Genomic DNA, 14,999 nt, shown 5'->3' on the forward strand with positions numbered 1-14,999 from the left:
AAACTCGGTCCTGGAGGGCCGGTGTCCTGCAGAGTTTAGCTCCAACCCTAATCAAACACACCTGAACCAGCTAATCAAGCTCTTACTAGGCATGCTAGAAACTTCCCGGCAGGTGTTGAGGCAAGTTAGAGCTAAACTCTGCAAGACACTGGCCCTCCAGGACCGAGTTTGGGCACCCCTGGGCTAAACCATGACAAGAGTAATTCCAATGTCATGAATCAAACAGCCTTGGTTTGACGTTTGTCTTCTTACCGGTGAATATTTTGAAATAGTATTTGTGGGCTTTACGCCACACGGAAATATTATATGAACGTTTATATAACACTTATAAAACAAATATGGTGTTCCAGTCACGTTATAGCCTACTCCACGATAAAATTAAGACTTTTGACCTGTTCACCATTTCACATAGCCTATCGTCCAGCTGAAGGCACTTCGCTTAAAAATGTTAAAAATGTTATGGTATTTTACCATAACATCTAATGATATATTTTATTTGGTATTTTAATTATATAGCCTATTATTTTATAATTAATCCAGTTCCATCTCCGTGTTTTAATGTTGGTACCTCTGTTTACGTGTTTATTTGGTATTCACCATTATGATTTCGCCGTTCATTAGTTGGAGTTTCTGCGTTCCACTGCACTGCATTTTAATTCATTTTTATGTAAACATACATTAGATGGACGTCTTTAACCGCTGAGCTTGAATTGGCAGTAAACAGTAGGTCAGCTGTTTAAAACGCATCTCTCGAGTCCCTGCAGTTCTTGGATTTGAGGCTGCGCTGAAACCGTTGTGTGAGGGACTTTGTGATTTTACCCCTTAAAGGGATAGTTCAGCCAAAAATGAAAATTATGTCATTTAATAACCCTCAAGAAGTTTTAAACTAGTAGTATGAGTTTCTTTCCTCGGCTGAACACAAAAGATATTTTGAAGAACGTGGGTAACCTAACAGATTCTGGTCTCTGTTGACAGCCATAGTATTTCCCCCCCACTATTTTAGTCAATGGGGACCAACAACTGTTTGGTTACCCACATTCTTCAAAATATCTTCTATGATCAACAGAAGAAAAAAAGTCATACATGTTTGGAACAATTTGAGGGTCAGTAAATGATTCCAATTTAATTTTTTTTGGTGAACTATCCTTTAATACCAAAGAAGTTGAACTCTTGCTAGTGTTGGCTCAAACATTTTGACATTGACAAGCACTGTTGCAAACCAGCCTTGCATAATTAAATCACAGTAAACTTATTTAAATGTGTAACAGAACATTTTATTTGTCTACATCATTTCACACAATATCAACATTTGTCTTTGAGTAAAGCAATGATCTCCTCTGTACTGTAGGTTTGTACCAATGATAACTTAAAACACAGATGTTTTTTTTCTGATGCGAAAAAAAAAAAAACCCTAACTTAGAAAACATTGTACAAACATGAGAATTTTTACAAAACTATACAATCGAATGTGCTTGATAAAGTTACATTTTACAATCTTGATTTTTTTCTTTGTAAATATACTGACTTTCCATCATTATAACTCTTATTTGGATCAATCAAGCTTGTTTCAAAGAAAAATGGGTGCAAGTCATTTACGGGCAGAACATGAGGAAGTAAATAATCACACCAAAAACAGAAAACTGAGAGGAACTTTCTGTCAGACAAGTTTCATGACTAAGGCAATCTCCTGCAAGTAAGTTCATTTGAAGCATTAAAAAAAAGGATATATCATTACAAGAATTAGAACATAAGTTCCTTACAGGAAATTAGAGCACAAGTAGGAACCATATGAGGAAAAGCTCTTTGAATGAAGAATGTTATGAAAGACGCTTTTCTTACATTAGTATTTCACTGCACACCAAGACCATTTCACTAAAAACATCCTCCTTCTACCCTCAATGTATATATAATATACACATTTTATTAAATCTTAACACTTTCTACCATGTGAACATTAATCAAATTAAAGCCAGTCAGCGCAAAAAGAAACACTTTCCAGGTGAGATGAGAAACAACCCAATGATATGCATACATACAAACAACTCCATCTTGGTGATCGCATGACCACACTTAAATAATTGCATGCAACGCTTGTAACGCTTTAACAGCATTAGCAAAGCGAGGGCTGAGAGGAAGCGGGCTGTGCGCTGGTCTCTGATCAGCCGGACCCCACAGACCGGTTCCTTCTAAAAAGCACAATAAATACGGCTCTAAATCTCCCAGGTCAGCAGTTTGCTGCTAGTTAACAAAAAGTCAGAATAAATAGTGTAACTAGGCTTGACATGCCCTCAGGATGCATTGTGAACAAACATGGCATGACATAAACAGTGTGCTGGCACACAAAGTCAGGGAATTCATTCAATGCAAATGTATCAATGCAAATACATTAGTTACTTTGTTTGGCCGTGTTATTTCTGCCACGCCGAAAATACATGTTTGCATAGAAGCATTTACTTCACAAGAAAAGAGAACTGTCAGAGCTAAAGGCTGGGTGTTTGTCACACACTTCGTTTTCTGATTGAAGAGGTAGTTTCACATTTCTCAAGGGATATGGAGTAAAGTTTACTTTACAGGACACCAGTGCCAATGTCTAATAATCATAATAACATCAACAACAATAATAATAAAAGCAAGATGCTTTTTGTAAATCTCAACAGGACTTAAACTACAGACTCTGAGCTTTACTCTCCTCGGTCCATCTCACAGATTTTCTCTCTCGATAATGGAGCTTGGAATATGGGCAGGATGGAAATGGAAGATTTAGTGGGTTGGGTTGGGTTTGGGGGGGGCGGCGGGGTGCAAGCGTAATCTCTGCTGTGAGTAGCGGGTATGGGCCTCCGTGTCTTGGAGCGAGGCTGGAGCTGAGGTCCTGCTCTGCGGAGAAGGAGGGAGAGAAGACTCCAGGCAGGAAGGAGGAAGCAAGGCCTGAAGCTTGGCCAGTAGCACAGCGATACAGGTTAGAGCTGGAAGCCTTCCATCGGTCCCTCAGACTGCTGGAAAATGTACTGGCCCTGATTCTGATCCACCTGCGGAACGATGCTGGCGTCCTCCTCCTCCACACCAAAGTAGTGCTCGATCAGGTCAAAGGCCTTCTGGTAGATCTCCTGGTTCTCGTGGCTTTGCAGGAACTCAATCTTGTCCAAGCCTGTGTGGGAACATCAGTAAAACAATTATATAAACAAATGAACAAACAGCACTGTAAACACCGTCTGCACGTATGGAAAGCATATGACAATTCTGACTATTAAAAAATATATATTATAAAATGTGTTGATTTGCTGATGTTTTTTGTGCATGTTTATTTTTGTTTAATAATAATAAATGTTATCTTTAATAGTACTATTATTATCATTAATAATATTCTTCAAACCAACCCAGACAAATCCGAAATTGTGAAAATCACATGAAAAACAAAACAGCTAAAAAATACACGATTCCTGCACCTTTTAAGCAGTGAATTGTTAGTACTTGTCCAATTGTTTAAGATCACTGGATAAGGATTTTCTAAAGATAGAATTGCTGACAAATGAGCAGTTTTGAACAAATATACTTAAGAGCGGACCATAACTAGAAATATTTATAATGACTGCAATGACTTTTCCAGACCTGGAAAAACCAAACATTACATTAAATGCATGAGATAATTCAAGGTATTAGGTGAGGCATACCTACCATAAGCCTCTTCGATGAGAGCACAGTAAGGATTGATGCCTGTTCCGTTCTGTTTGGACTCCTGTTCTCCCAGTCTGAGGATGTTCTCCAAGCCGTTTAGAGCCACCTGCACAATCTTGGAGTCCATCACTGTCAGCAGGTCACACATGGGCTTTATGGTGTTGAGAGAAACCAAGTATCTGCATGTGAAGCACAATTATCAACTTCTGTTTTGCTAAACATCCACCTAAATAGCACCCTATAATGCAGTTTTCTCTCCTAGAATGTAGGCGTATATGTCGGGGGGGAATCTTCCTGGTGTGTCAGATAAAAATTCCACTTCAAAAGTAAATTGGATATTTACTTTTTTTTTTTACGGAATTTAAGGTATGATTATTAGTGCTAATTTTTAAAGGTTTTTATTATTGTTTAAGTGCACTTTATGTGTTTATGTGTTAAAACCACATCCCTGGAAAAAGCGAGGTGTGCTCTGATTGGACAGCTATCCAGTGCGTTCTGATTGGCCGAATACCTCAAGCGTGAGACGGAAATGTTACACCCCTCACATACTGTTGATGACGTGTCCCGGCTGGAGCGACGAGACAAAAGCATTAAAACCCATTACAAACGAGGCATTTGTTGCATCCAGTGGGGACATAATTACTGATTATAATGACTTATACTGTCTTTTTACGTGTTGCGTTGCATCGCGCCGCGTAAACATAAAACCCTGTCTGCATTTGTGATCAGAGAAATGACAAACTACAAGTGCTATTCTACACTGCCCAAAACTCGCGTTTGAATCATCAGTGGCAAATCCTTTAAATGAAAACGTACTTACAGACTGTGAGTCAGAACTGCCGGCATTTTAGTCTAACGTTACTCTCCCAGGATCAGTAAACAGTCCTCCATAAAATGTGCCGGCGTTATGCAAATCTTCCCACATAGTGAGGTAGATATGTGGGGGTGTGTTCGAACAAGCCGTTTTAGGTAGGCGTGGCTGACTCGTAACTTTTATAAAGAATATCTCTTTGGATTTGAGACTTTAGTCTTTGCAAATGTAAAGATCTTCTTTATGCACCAAGAGCTTGTAACACTCCAAAGAGAAAGGAAAAAATGAAATCGCATCATATGACCCCTTTAAAGATGGTCTGACTATTACTGCCATCTACAGGCCAGAAATGTGTCATATGCTTTGATCCCACTCTGTGCTTTAATGACTGTTATCAGTCTAACCAAAATCCCTGTGTAAATGATGTTAAGCTCTTCAAGTCTGTCTTAAAACAGATTATGGGTAAATGATAACCTAAGGCAGTATGAAGGTGGTTTAGCATGCATTATAAAAGATTCTCAGAAAGTCCTCAATCAAAATAAATCCTTCTGAATTCCTAGAATAGGTAAAAACCAAAGCAGAATAAGCCCACAGTGCACCTAATCTGCTCTGGCGTGCCTCCCGAAGTGGCGTTGGTTATTGCCCACGCGGCCTCCTTCCTGGTGCGGAACTCAGCTTTCTGCAGTATCTCGATTAGCACTGGGAATATGTTGGCATCGATTACCGCCTGCAACAGAAAAAGCATCAAGCCATGGCTGTTCAGACACAACATATGGTATCATAACCTTATAATGTCTCCCTCAGTCTAAAGTACCTGAATTTGCGCTCTGTTCCCAGCGGTGATATTGGAGACGGTCCAGCAGGCCTCTTTTTTGATGGATTCCTTCGGACTGCTGAGTAAATGGAGCAGGCAGGGCAGAGCGGAGCAGTTCAGAATCACCTGACATACAACAGAGCATCACAACAGATCAGAAAAATGCAGACAACCTTGCATGTGATAAACGACACCTATACTACCTGGGTCTGAATATCGTCTCCTGTTACAATGTTCCCCACTGCTCTCAGTGCAGGGGACACCACCTTGTAATCACTGTGCCTGTGAATGGACAACACATAGGTGTTATTCTAAGTCAGTGATATAAGACATCACATGGTTTACTGATTGAGTTAGCATGTCTGGTCCTTACATGAGCAACTCCACCAGCCTGCGGCACACGCCTGAGTCAACAACTGTCTGGATTTTGTCGTTGGGTCCATCGGACAGGTATGAAAGTGCCCAGCAGGCATCTGCAAGAACATCAGGATCACTGCTGAAGAGCAATCTGGAGAGCACGCTCAGACATGGTGACACCTGTGAAGAAACAACAGTTGTTCGATCATGTTACAAGGGGAAAAAACACTGGTTTACACAAAGAGAGTGTGTTTGTGTGAATCACTGAAATTTGATAACTATGCAGTTGGAATGTGGTTTATCCAAAACTGGTTTGCAAACTCACCTTTGCAAAGTCCGGAGGTGGATTTTTCCCTCTGCATAGGTTGGATAGCGCCCACACTGCGTTCCGGGTGGTAGTGAGCCGGTTTGATTTTGCAAGCAACCTGCAAAGACGAGGAAAAAATATGTAATCAAACCACTAGATGGCGGTAATGGTAAAGACTTTTATATAACAGACAGACTACAGCAGAAAAATGCTGTGCATAGTGAAATATAAGCACACCGGCTAAAGTCACAAAGCACATATCAGCAGGTTTGAGAGTGGGAAACAAAAACTGTTTGTGACATCAGAATGACGTTAGGAAGTGAGATTTATTCAGCGTCAGCTGTTCTTATAAGGATAAGGCCCTTAATCATAAGACTTCTACCAACAAGTTTTAAATTCCTTGAGATTTCATTAATTCTGAAGCCTTGTAATGAGAAAAGAACAGCAAGTAGGGTTTTTTTTGGATTGGAAATTAAAGCAACCTAGACATCAAGATTTGGCCAGGTAGCATGGTCCAGAGAGCCAATATGTTTTTCTCCATTGACGGTCATTCAAAACATAGCTGTGTATGCGGACTAAATGTTTTTTTGGCAAGCAAAATACAGTAAAAGATACTGGTTAAAATTCTGGGGTCAATAATACTATTATGATCAAATAATTTAACAAAATTTGCAGTAAAGACATTCATAATGTAACAAATGATTTCTATTTAAAATAAATGCTGCTCTTTTCAAATTTGTTCAGTTTGCACAAAAATATTGAACAGCACAACCTTTTTCAACATTGAGAATAATAGAAAATGTGTGCATCAAATCAGCATATTAGAACGATTTCTCAATGGCTGCTGAAAATTCAGCTTTGCCATCACATGAATACAATAAATTTTTACAATACATTAAAACAGAAAAAAAAATATTTGAAGTTTCTGTAATATTTCAAATATCACTTTTTTAATGTATTTTTGATCAAGTAAATGTAGCCTACTAGCCTTGGTGAGATTTTTTATTTATTTTTTTTTTTTTTAAATATGTTCAAACTTCAAACAGTGTATTTCAATTATATTTAATTTTAGTATATAGCCTAGTAGATGTTCTAACAGTGTCCAGCTTTTGGAGGGCTCTTAAAAGCATGAAACAGACTTATTTACCCTGTCTGTATTTAACATCACAGCTAGTGAATACTTGCTAGTGAAGGGTTTGGGACTGTGTGCATTCATGCCATTTAATGTCATTTTTCCTGCAGGATATTAGATTTAAGGCTCAGCAAAGATATAGGGACCTGCACTATTGAGATAACAGTTCAACAGCTTTCAAAGGGTATCATAGACTTTCTGAAAAGCAGCAAATATAAACATGCAATCACAGTGTTGGGACCGGTAGAGGACACTCACTGCTGAAGAGAAGGCAAGATGCCACAGTTGAGGACGTAGTCTCTGCACTCTGCATTATCCCCGGCTATATTTCCTAATGCCCACACTGCCTGTAAAAACAGTTACACACTGTGGAGTTCTGATAAACCAGCTATTGGATGAAAGGCATGAACCAGGCTACATTCTACAAAAAAAATCACCTGCTCTTGTACATCCTCATAGTCTGAGTTGAGTAGCTCTATAAAGATGGGCACGGCCCCTGTCTCAATGACCACCTTGGTGTGTAGGAAGGTTCCTGACGCTATGTTGGTCAGGGCCCAGGCAGCTTCAAACTGGTCAAAACAAGCAACAATAAAGCTTGGCTGTAATGGCAATGTAGCTTGCGCAAGACTTGTGCTATGAAACTTTCTTACCTGCAGAGTCCAGTTATCACTCCTTTTTAGGAATTCAACAAACTGGTTGACAACACCAGGTGTGTGGATGACCTCATCAATGGGAGGATTGGGCTCTAAAGGAAATTAATAACATCTTAATCTTGACTTTAAACAATTGTCATCCATGAGTCGATGAGATGTAGAAATAAAGACACTAACCTTTAGAGAGTAACTTTCTGAACTTTTGAGTGGCTATGAGCTGCAGGTCTGGATCCTCAGAGAAGATCATCTGAATCATGTCTTGGGTTATAACTCCTTCCTGCACAGATTTACATTATAATGTTTATCTAAGATGTAGTTTTTGACATAAATAGTTTAAATTCACCAGAAAAAAAAAAATGTACGAAAGGTGTCAAAATTGGTCTTGTACAAACATACTTCAATGGCTTTCCTAGTAAAATTATATCTGTACCTATGTATCCAAACATATATTACATACAGTATATATATACACACACATAGAGAGAGAGAGATAGATACAAACATTTTCTATTTTCAATAATTGCTGTTCTTTTGAACTATCTATTCACCAAAGGATCCTAAAAAATGCATTACATTTTCTACAAAAATAAAAGTAAGCAGCACAACTGTTTATTAACACTGATAATAATAAGAAATTAACAGAAAAAAATTGAGGACCAAATGAGCATATTAGAATGAGCATATTAGAATGATTTCTGAAGGATCACGTGACAGTGAAGATAGGGGAAAATGACTGCTGAAAATTAAGCTTTTCCATCACAGGAATAAATTAAAATGTATATAGAAATAAAATATATAATTTTTTTTTTAATCTAAAAATAGCAAACTGTTAATTTAAATTCAAATAATATTTCACAATATTACTGTATACTGTATATTTGATTAAATAAATGCTTCCTTTGAGGACATTTTATAGATATAATTTTTTATATGTATATATATATATATATTAACAATTTATATTAATATAATGCTAATTGATACAAAATATATACAACTATGCTAATTTTATTTTTTTAAATGCTGTATAGTCAATTCAGTATGCTTAAAATTATAACTAATAACCAAGCCCCAAGGGAAAAGTACTGACAAATATGTCTGTTCTCAGTGAACTTTACAGTCCAATCATCTGTTTGACAACAATGACAGATGGCCTGCTGCCTGAATTACTTACACCTGATACAGGTACAGTGGAGCTGATATCAGGGTCCTGAATGGGGCATTCAAGCATGGACTCATCACCAGGTGGCAGAGACACATTCCTCCTCTTGAACAGCTGCGGAGTAGGTAGAACAATTTAAAATTTTTTTACACAAAACTGATATATTAAATGAACAGATCCGGTCATATAACCCTTTAATATATACACTTTAATTCCATAAAGTATCATGAACCCTTCATGAACACAACTGTAATTTAATTTGCTTGTATAATAAGGAAGGAAAAAATGATGACAAACCTGCTCCTCCCTCTTCTGTTTACGGAGCTGTATCCCTTCCTCCTCTCTCCGTCTCCGCATTTCCTGGGGGTTCAGGGCTTTATTCTTGTAGCTCTTCATTCGATAGCTTTCTTTGCCTGGGCTTGCCATTGCGTCTTCAGATCAGAGAAAGAAATGTGGTCAGATGCGCATTCTGATACTCAATTTCTGCGGTCTATTCAGCACATCAACCATACGCCTATAGCAATACAGACAAGAATCACAACTGGTCGAGCCTGTATGCAATTCTCCAAATAATTTATGCCAAACACCATGTGGAGACAAAAGGAATGGTTTCTCTGAAAGCAATTATGCTTGTTAATACTAGCATTTCCTGTGTAACACCTCTGAGCACTAACTGACACTTTGCATGCTGAACTTCCTTCATTATCTGGTCAATGTTAGTTTTTGTTGTTCAGATTCCTTTCATATCAAACAAGCAGTTCAGAATTAAACATTTTAACTCAACTGCTTTTGTCTCATTTATTACCAGTATATTTGACTAAAGATAAACATATTTACAGTATCATACATATCATGAATAGCCTTTAGCAAGTTAGTGGATCAATAATATAGTATTAGAAACTTTTAAGCAGAGATGCTCAAACCAGCAGGCCAACGTTGTCATCATGATGACCTTAAATTTGGCCCAACGGTCTATATCATAAGACATAAAATATAGGAAAAAAAAAACATGTCATGTATATCTTCATTTCTAATGTATTTTTAATTATTTATTTGCATTATTTTTGCATTGAAATGTAGCGATTAGAAGTTCCTTTTATTAAACTTTTTAATGTACATTTTAACAGCTGGATATAATGCACAAAACAGTCATTTTACTTCCTTTATTCAGTGGATTACAAAATGAGACGTTATGCAAAACGGCAGTCTGAGTCACCTTTTAGTTTCAATGTAAGGAAAAATATGCATTGAAAATGAATGATGACTGAGGCTGTCAGTCCCAACATCTTCTATTGTCTTCCACAGAAGAAGAAAAAAATCAACAGAGAACAACATGAAGGTGAATAAATGATTACAAAAGTGTCATTTTTAGGAGGAACTTTCCCTTTAAGATGCAAAACATATGTCGACATCTTCTCTAACTTCTAATTAATCACTTTACACAAATGCAGCACTTGTAAACACTGGTGTTTTAATCGGATCAGCTGGTTTTGTGTGGAATTGTGGTTGGAGGACTGGACTTATTTTACAAAGACAGTTTATCACGTACTACATAAGTAATCACAGCTCTAAATATACAAGTCTAAGCATCTATATTAATACCACGCGATTTATTTGGCTCATCAAACAACTAAATATTCTTGGTAGTCATCATTTTCAGTAGCGCATTAGCACATATTTCGTGGACAGCTGAAACCAAGACTTTCTGGGTCACAAATCAGTTTCATAAATCCACTAACGCACTGTTAATACGTTATTGGTTTATAATATCTCAAATCATTCAGTCTTTTCACTTTCAGCCTAAACTGTGCCCAACTTCTCTGTGCTAACATGCTAACCGTGCTATGCTAGCTTGGACTAAACGTCAAGATGGATAATTACTCTGCCAGCACGCCCTGTTGCCTCATTTACTCCCTGGAAAGAAAAGACCTTTACATCGTATATAGTGTATACATCTCACCCATTAGTCGTAGATCGGAGAGGGATGTACTGGCCGTGTGTTTTTAAATTTCTCTCAAGACCTTCCCGAGTTCCTCCAGCTGAGGGCAATATGGCGTCCACTGGTAAGAAACGTCACCTCCGCAGCTGTTTCCGGTTTTCATGAGCGGCCTCATTCAATAATAATAAACGGAAAGTGAAACGGGTGATTGTTTAAGTCAACATATCTACCTCTGAACAGGTACGTTGCATATAAATGTCGATTTCGAGATAGATTCGAGTTGAATTTTTGCTGTTGTGCATGAAGTCAGTGGAAGAAGGCTTTTGATGTTATAAATGTAAGTTAGCAGCGTGACTGTCCATGTTCTTTGTTGACAGAATCGATGCTTGCTGTCGCGTCAGATGCGTCTTGATAAAACCCGGATTTCAGGTTAACTAAGGCCAAATTGCCTCAGAGTTTTGCTATTAGTTGATTATAACGTTTTAAATGCATTCCAAACACAAACGCATCCCTTACCACTGTTTATCAAGGTTTACCAAGGTAAACCATGTTTATCTGGTAATGTATCGTAATTACTGCAAATATTTTTAATTAAGGCCTGTCACGAATATGAACCTTTGGCTGTGGATTAATTGTCACACAATATTTGCTATTAATGAAATATATGATTTCCTACATGGCTTTATAAACAAACGTTGTACAGGGGGTAGAATTACATGAAAAATTATCATTATTTAAAACTAATAGGTATTATTAATAATATTTTTTTATACAACTATTAACAAATGGTTACCCATATTTCTCTTTAACTTTAGTTAAACTTTAGTCTTATTTCTTTTTTACTGTTTGTTTCTTTATTTCATACAAATTTGTTTAACCTAAAAAAACATTTTATATATTATATAATCATGTCAGTTATGAATGGTTATTATATTATTTTGAAAAAGTTATTTATTTAGAAATGTACAATTCCCTTTATGGCTTATTTAAAAACATTGCAAATGGGTAAAATCACATGGATTATAAGTATTATTAACAATTAATAATTATTAATAATATTTATAATAAAATATAAAAAAAATGTGTACCATATTTATGTTGGTCCGCTGTATTTATTTATTTATTTATTTATGTATTTATTTGTTTGTTTGTTTGGGGGAAAAAGATTCGCTTTGTATGGTTAATAATATTATATTGCATATTATTATGTAATATATTTAATATGTTGGTCATAAATCCTTCACTTTCTATTGTAATTTTCAGACAGTATGATTAAACCCACAACCATTCATATGTCAAAATCATTGTCAGGTCTATTATTGGTACTAAAATCAGAACAGAATATTAGATGTTCTTCAAACTGTGTGAGAATAATTTTTGTCATTTTGATTTTTTTGTTGTTGTTGTAAATTTGCCACAGTTTACTAACAATACCTGTAGTAACTATGAAATTTTTGCTGATACTTTTATGGTTAATTTGTCCATTTGTTTTATCCAGGCTTGTGATAATGCCTGTGTGTGACATCTGCTGTGAAGAGCTCCTATCTGAGGCAGAGATGAGAACCCATATCCTCCTGAGTCACACAGAGAATGTGATGGCCTGCCCGTTCTGCTCTTTGTCCGGCGTCTCATATGACGAGTTGAACTTCCACATCAACACTGCACATATAGAGAAAGACTGCCAGGACACGAGTGCAACAGTGGTTGACAGTGGACAGAAAAGCTCAAATGACTGGATTGCTCAAAGTCCCAATTCTACAAGGACTTCCAATGTGAATGCGAAAAATATGGACAAGGTATCTCAAGCCTCGCCTCAGTCACCGAGTACAGGGACCTCTCTTTCTCAGGGAACCTCGACTAATCTGAAGAGTTCACCACCTGCAGCAACCACAGCGAATGGTGCAGTAAAACTGGTCAGAACTACACAAAATTCCAGCAACAACCCAAGCAAGGAGAGGGAAGATGGGCGGCGAAAATCAAAGCAGAAGCGTTTGTCCTCACCTATTAAAGGTGCTCTTGAGTTTACAACATAAAACTGACTTAAATTAGGCTTTTAGACTAATGTTTTCTCTTTGTGTGTTGCAGAAGGGTGCTTTGCATGTCCAATGTGCAGCTTGGTCTGCAAAGACTGCTTTATTCTGCAGGAGCATGTTGAGCTTCATCTACAGGACCAAGCTGAAGGTATCTTACCTCAAAACATAAATATCACTCTAGCAAGTATATTTGTAAGTTTACAAGTATTCATTTTACACTCTTTTTATCACCAGCTGACTATGATTGATGTCTGATATGGTTTGTCTTCTTAAGGGGCTGGTCCTGAGGTTGGCACTTCAACAGAAGTGTCTTCTACAAGCAGTGGTAGATCAGGTGAGTTAGCAAGGTGGTCGATTTGACAGTTCTGAATAAAAGTGAATGGCCAAACTGAACTATAACTGTATTTTTGGGATCTCCAGGTGTGATGCGCTATGAGTGTCCAATGTGTTCTCTGAGTTGTTCTAGTAGCTCCTCCCTTCAAGAGCATGTTGAGCTACACCTGGAATATGGCTCAGCATCTGTAACCGGGGTATGTGTATATTAATAAGTAAGCAACTGCATATTAATTTTATTCTAGAATTGTTGGTTAGTTACATTTTAGTTTAGAGATTAAAATGTTCTGTGGGTTCTGTTTACAAGTACAATGCATCAAAATGATAATAATCAATCAACATGAAATCTGTTGTAGCCACTGGTGCAGCGAAACTTGTGGTTTCTTAAAACATCTGACTTGGTGTTCATTTGATTTGGGTGTTTTGAGGACATTCATCTGAAGACCTGACTTTGGCCAGGAAGCTTCAGGAGGAAGAGCAGCAAAAGTGGAGGGAGGCTGCAACTAGACGGGAAGCAGAGGACTTTAAGAAGCTCCAGGTTAGCTAAAGAAAATGTCACTGGGAGATTTCTAGAAAATGTTCACCTAAAAAGTACAAATTTACACTTCTACTCTTTTCAGAAGCAGTTTGGGCTTGATAACAGCGGTGGTTATCGCAAGCAGATGGAGAGGAATATGGAGAGGGCTGTGTCTCGAGGTCAGATGGTTCCTGCAGAGTTCCACAGGAAAAAAGCGGAGATGCTTGAATCTCTGGCCTCCGGGGTGGATGATGGCAGAAGCAAAACATCAGGTCTGATTGAGAGTGCATCATACAGCTACACCAATAATCTTTACATATTTGGTCCAGCTGGTGAATTATTAGACTGAAAACCTGTTCAGATATTTTATCTTTTTATCTTAACAATGTTGAAAACAGATGTGCTTCTTATTATTTTGTGTAAAGAGTGATACATTTTTTTTTATAATTAAATTACTTGATAGATAATAATAAAAATTAATAGATACTTTTTTGTAACTTTTTTGTTTTTACTAGTGCTGTCAAACGATTAATCGCGATTAATCACATCCAAAATAAAAGTTTTTGTTTACATAATATGTGTGTATACTGTGTATGTATGTATATATATATATATATAAAGCACATGCATATATATGCACAAAAATAAAACAAAAAATATAAACATAAAAATGTTATGTTTATATATTAAATATATTTACACAAGTATATAAATTTATATACATGTAAATATTTTCTAAATATATACTGTATGTGTGTGTATTTATATATACATAATAAATATACACAGTACACATACATATATTACAAACAAAAACTTATTTTGGATGTGATTAATTGCGATTAATCGTTTGACAGAACTAGTTTTTATAGTCACTTTCAGTCAGTTGAATGTGTCCTTGCTGAATAAAGTTATTCATTTAAAAAAAAAAAAAAAATCTCACTGACCCAAACATTTGAACTGTAGTGCGTGTGTAAATATTTGTAATTAATATATACTTCATTATACTTTTAAAAAAATGAATTTAATGTATTTTATTAATTAATAATTTATAATAGTCATTAAAAATAATGCAGTATTATTATTAGGTTTTTAACTATAAAGCTGTTATTTTAATGTTGGAAAAAAACTGTGGAAAATTAAAATAAAGAAAACGGGTCAAGGCTTAGACTTGAGGATGATTTATACTTCTGTGTCGGACCTACGCCGTAGCCTTTACGCCGTAGGCTATGCGTCAGTTTTCATTTATACTTCTGCGTCGTTGTCCGC

At 36.7% G+C, this 14,999-nt stretch overlaps 2 protein-coding genes across 4 annotated transcripts in view; one reads left to right on the top strand and one right to left on the bottom strand.

Moving 5' to 3' along the window:
- Window positions 1–1,252: 1,252 nt before the first annotated feature.
- LOC107704934 (importin subunit alpha-6) overlaps window positions 1,253–14,999 on the bottom strand; it is a 15,163-nt gene continuing 1,416 nt past the window's right edge. Inside the window, exons 1-14 of one of the 3 annotated variants that reach the window (XM_016507999.1) lie at window positions 10,869–10,949; window positions 9,206–9,339; window positions 8,921–9,022; window positions 7,924–8,023; window positions 7,744–7,838; window positions 7,531–7,662; window positions 7,352–7,440; window positions 5,980–6,079; window positions 5,671–5,834; window positions 5,498–5,579; window positions 5,298–5,423; window positions 5,083–5,210; window positions 3,673–3,851; window positions 1,253–3,145 (exon numbers count right to left, since the gene is read on the bottom strand). In XM_016507999.1, coding sequence (XP_016363485.1) covers window positions 2,958–3,145; window positions 3,673–3,851; window positions 5,083–5,210; window positions 5,298–5,423; window positions 5,498–5,579; window positions 5,671–5,834; window positions 5,980–6,079; window positions 7,352–7,440; window positions 7,531–7,662; window positions 7,744–7,838; window positions 7,924–8,023; window positions 8,921–9,022; window positions 9,206–9,339; window positions 10,869–10,872 — 1,623 coding nt within the window. In that variant the 5' untranslated portion in view covers window positions 10,873–10,949 and the 3' untranslated portion in view covers window positions 1,253–2,957. Of the gene's footprint in view, window positions 3,146–3,672; window positions 3,852–5,082; window positions 5,211–5,297; window positions 5,424–5,497; window positions 5,580–5,670; window positions 5,835–5,979; window positions 6,080–7,351; window positions 7,441–7,530; window positions 7,663–7,743; window positions 7,839–7,923; window positions 8,024–8,920; window positions 9,023–9,205; window positions 9,340–10,868; window positions 10,950–14,999 lie in introns of those variants that run through there. The other 2 variants (XM_016507998.1, XM_016507997.1) reach the window with 2 other exon arrangements.
- The window catches only part of LOC107704933 (zinc finger with UFM1-specific peptidase domain protein-like), a 5,968-nt gene continuing 1,866 nt past the window's right edge, over window positions 10,898–14,999 (top strand). The window contains 7 exon segments of the mRNA XM_016507995.1: window positions 10,898–10,971; window positions 12,346–12,857; window positions 12,933–13,028; window positions 13,155–13,214; window positions 13,301–13,408; window positions 13,642–13,751; window positions 13,834–14,002. Coding sequence (XP_016363481.1) covers window positions 12,356–12,857; window positions 12,933–13,028; window positions 13,155–13,214; window positions 13,301–13,408; window positions 13,642–13,751; window positions 13,834–14,002 — 1,045 coding nt within the window. The 5' untranslated portion in view covers window positions 10,898–10,971; window positions 12,346–12,355.

The sequence above is a fragment of the Sinocyclocheilus anshuiensis genome, unplaced genomic scaffold (assembly GCF_001515605.1).
Source record: "Sinocyclocheilus anshuiensis isolate Anshui unplaced genomic scaffold, SAMN03320099.WGS_v1.1 scaffold702, whole genome shotgun sequence".
Lineage (NCBI taxonomy): Eukaryota > Metazoa > Chordata > Actinopteri > Cypriniformes > Cyprinidae > Sinocyclocheilus > Sinocyclocheilus anshuiensis.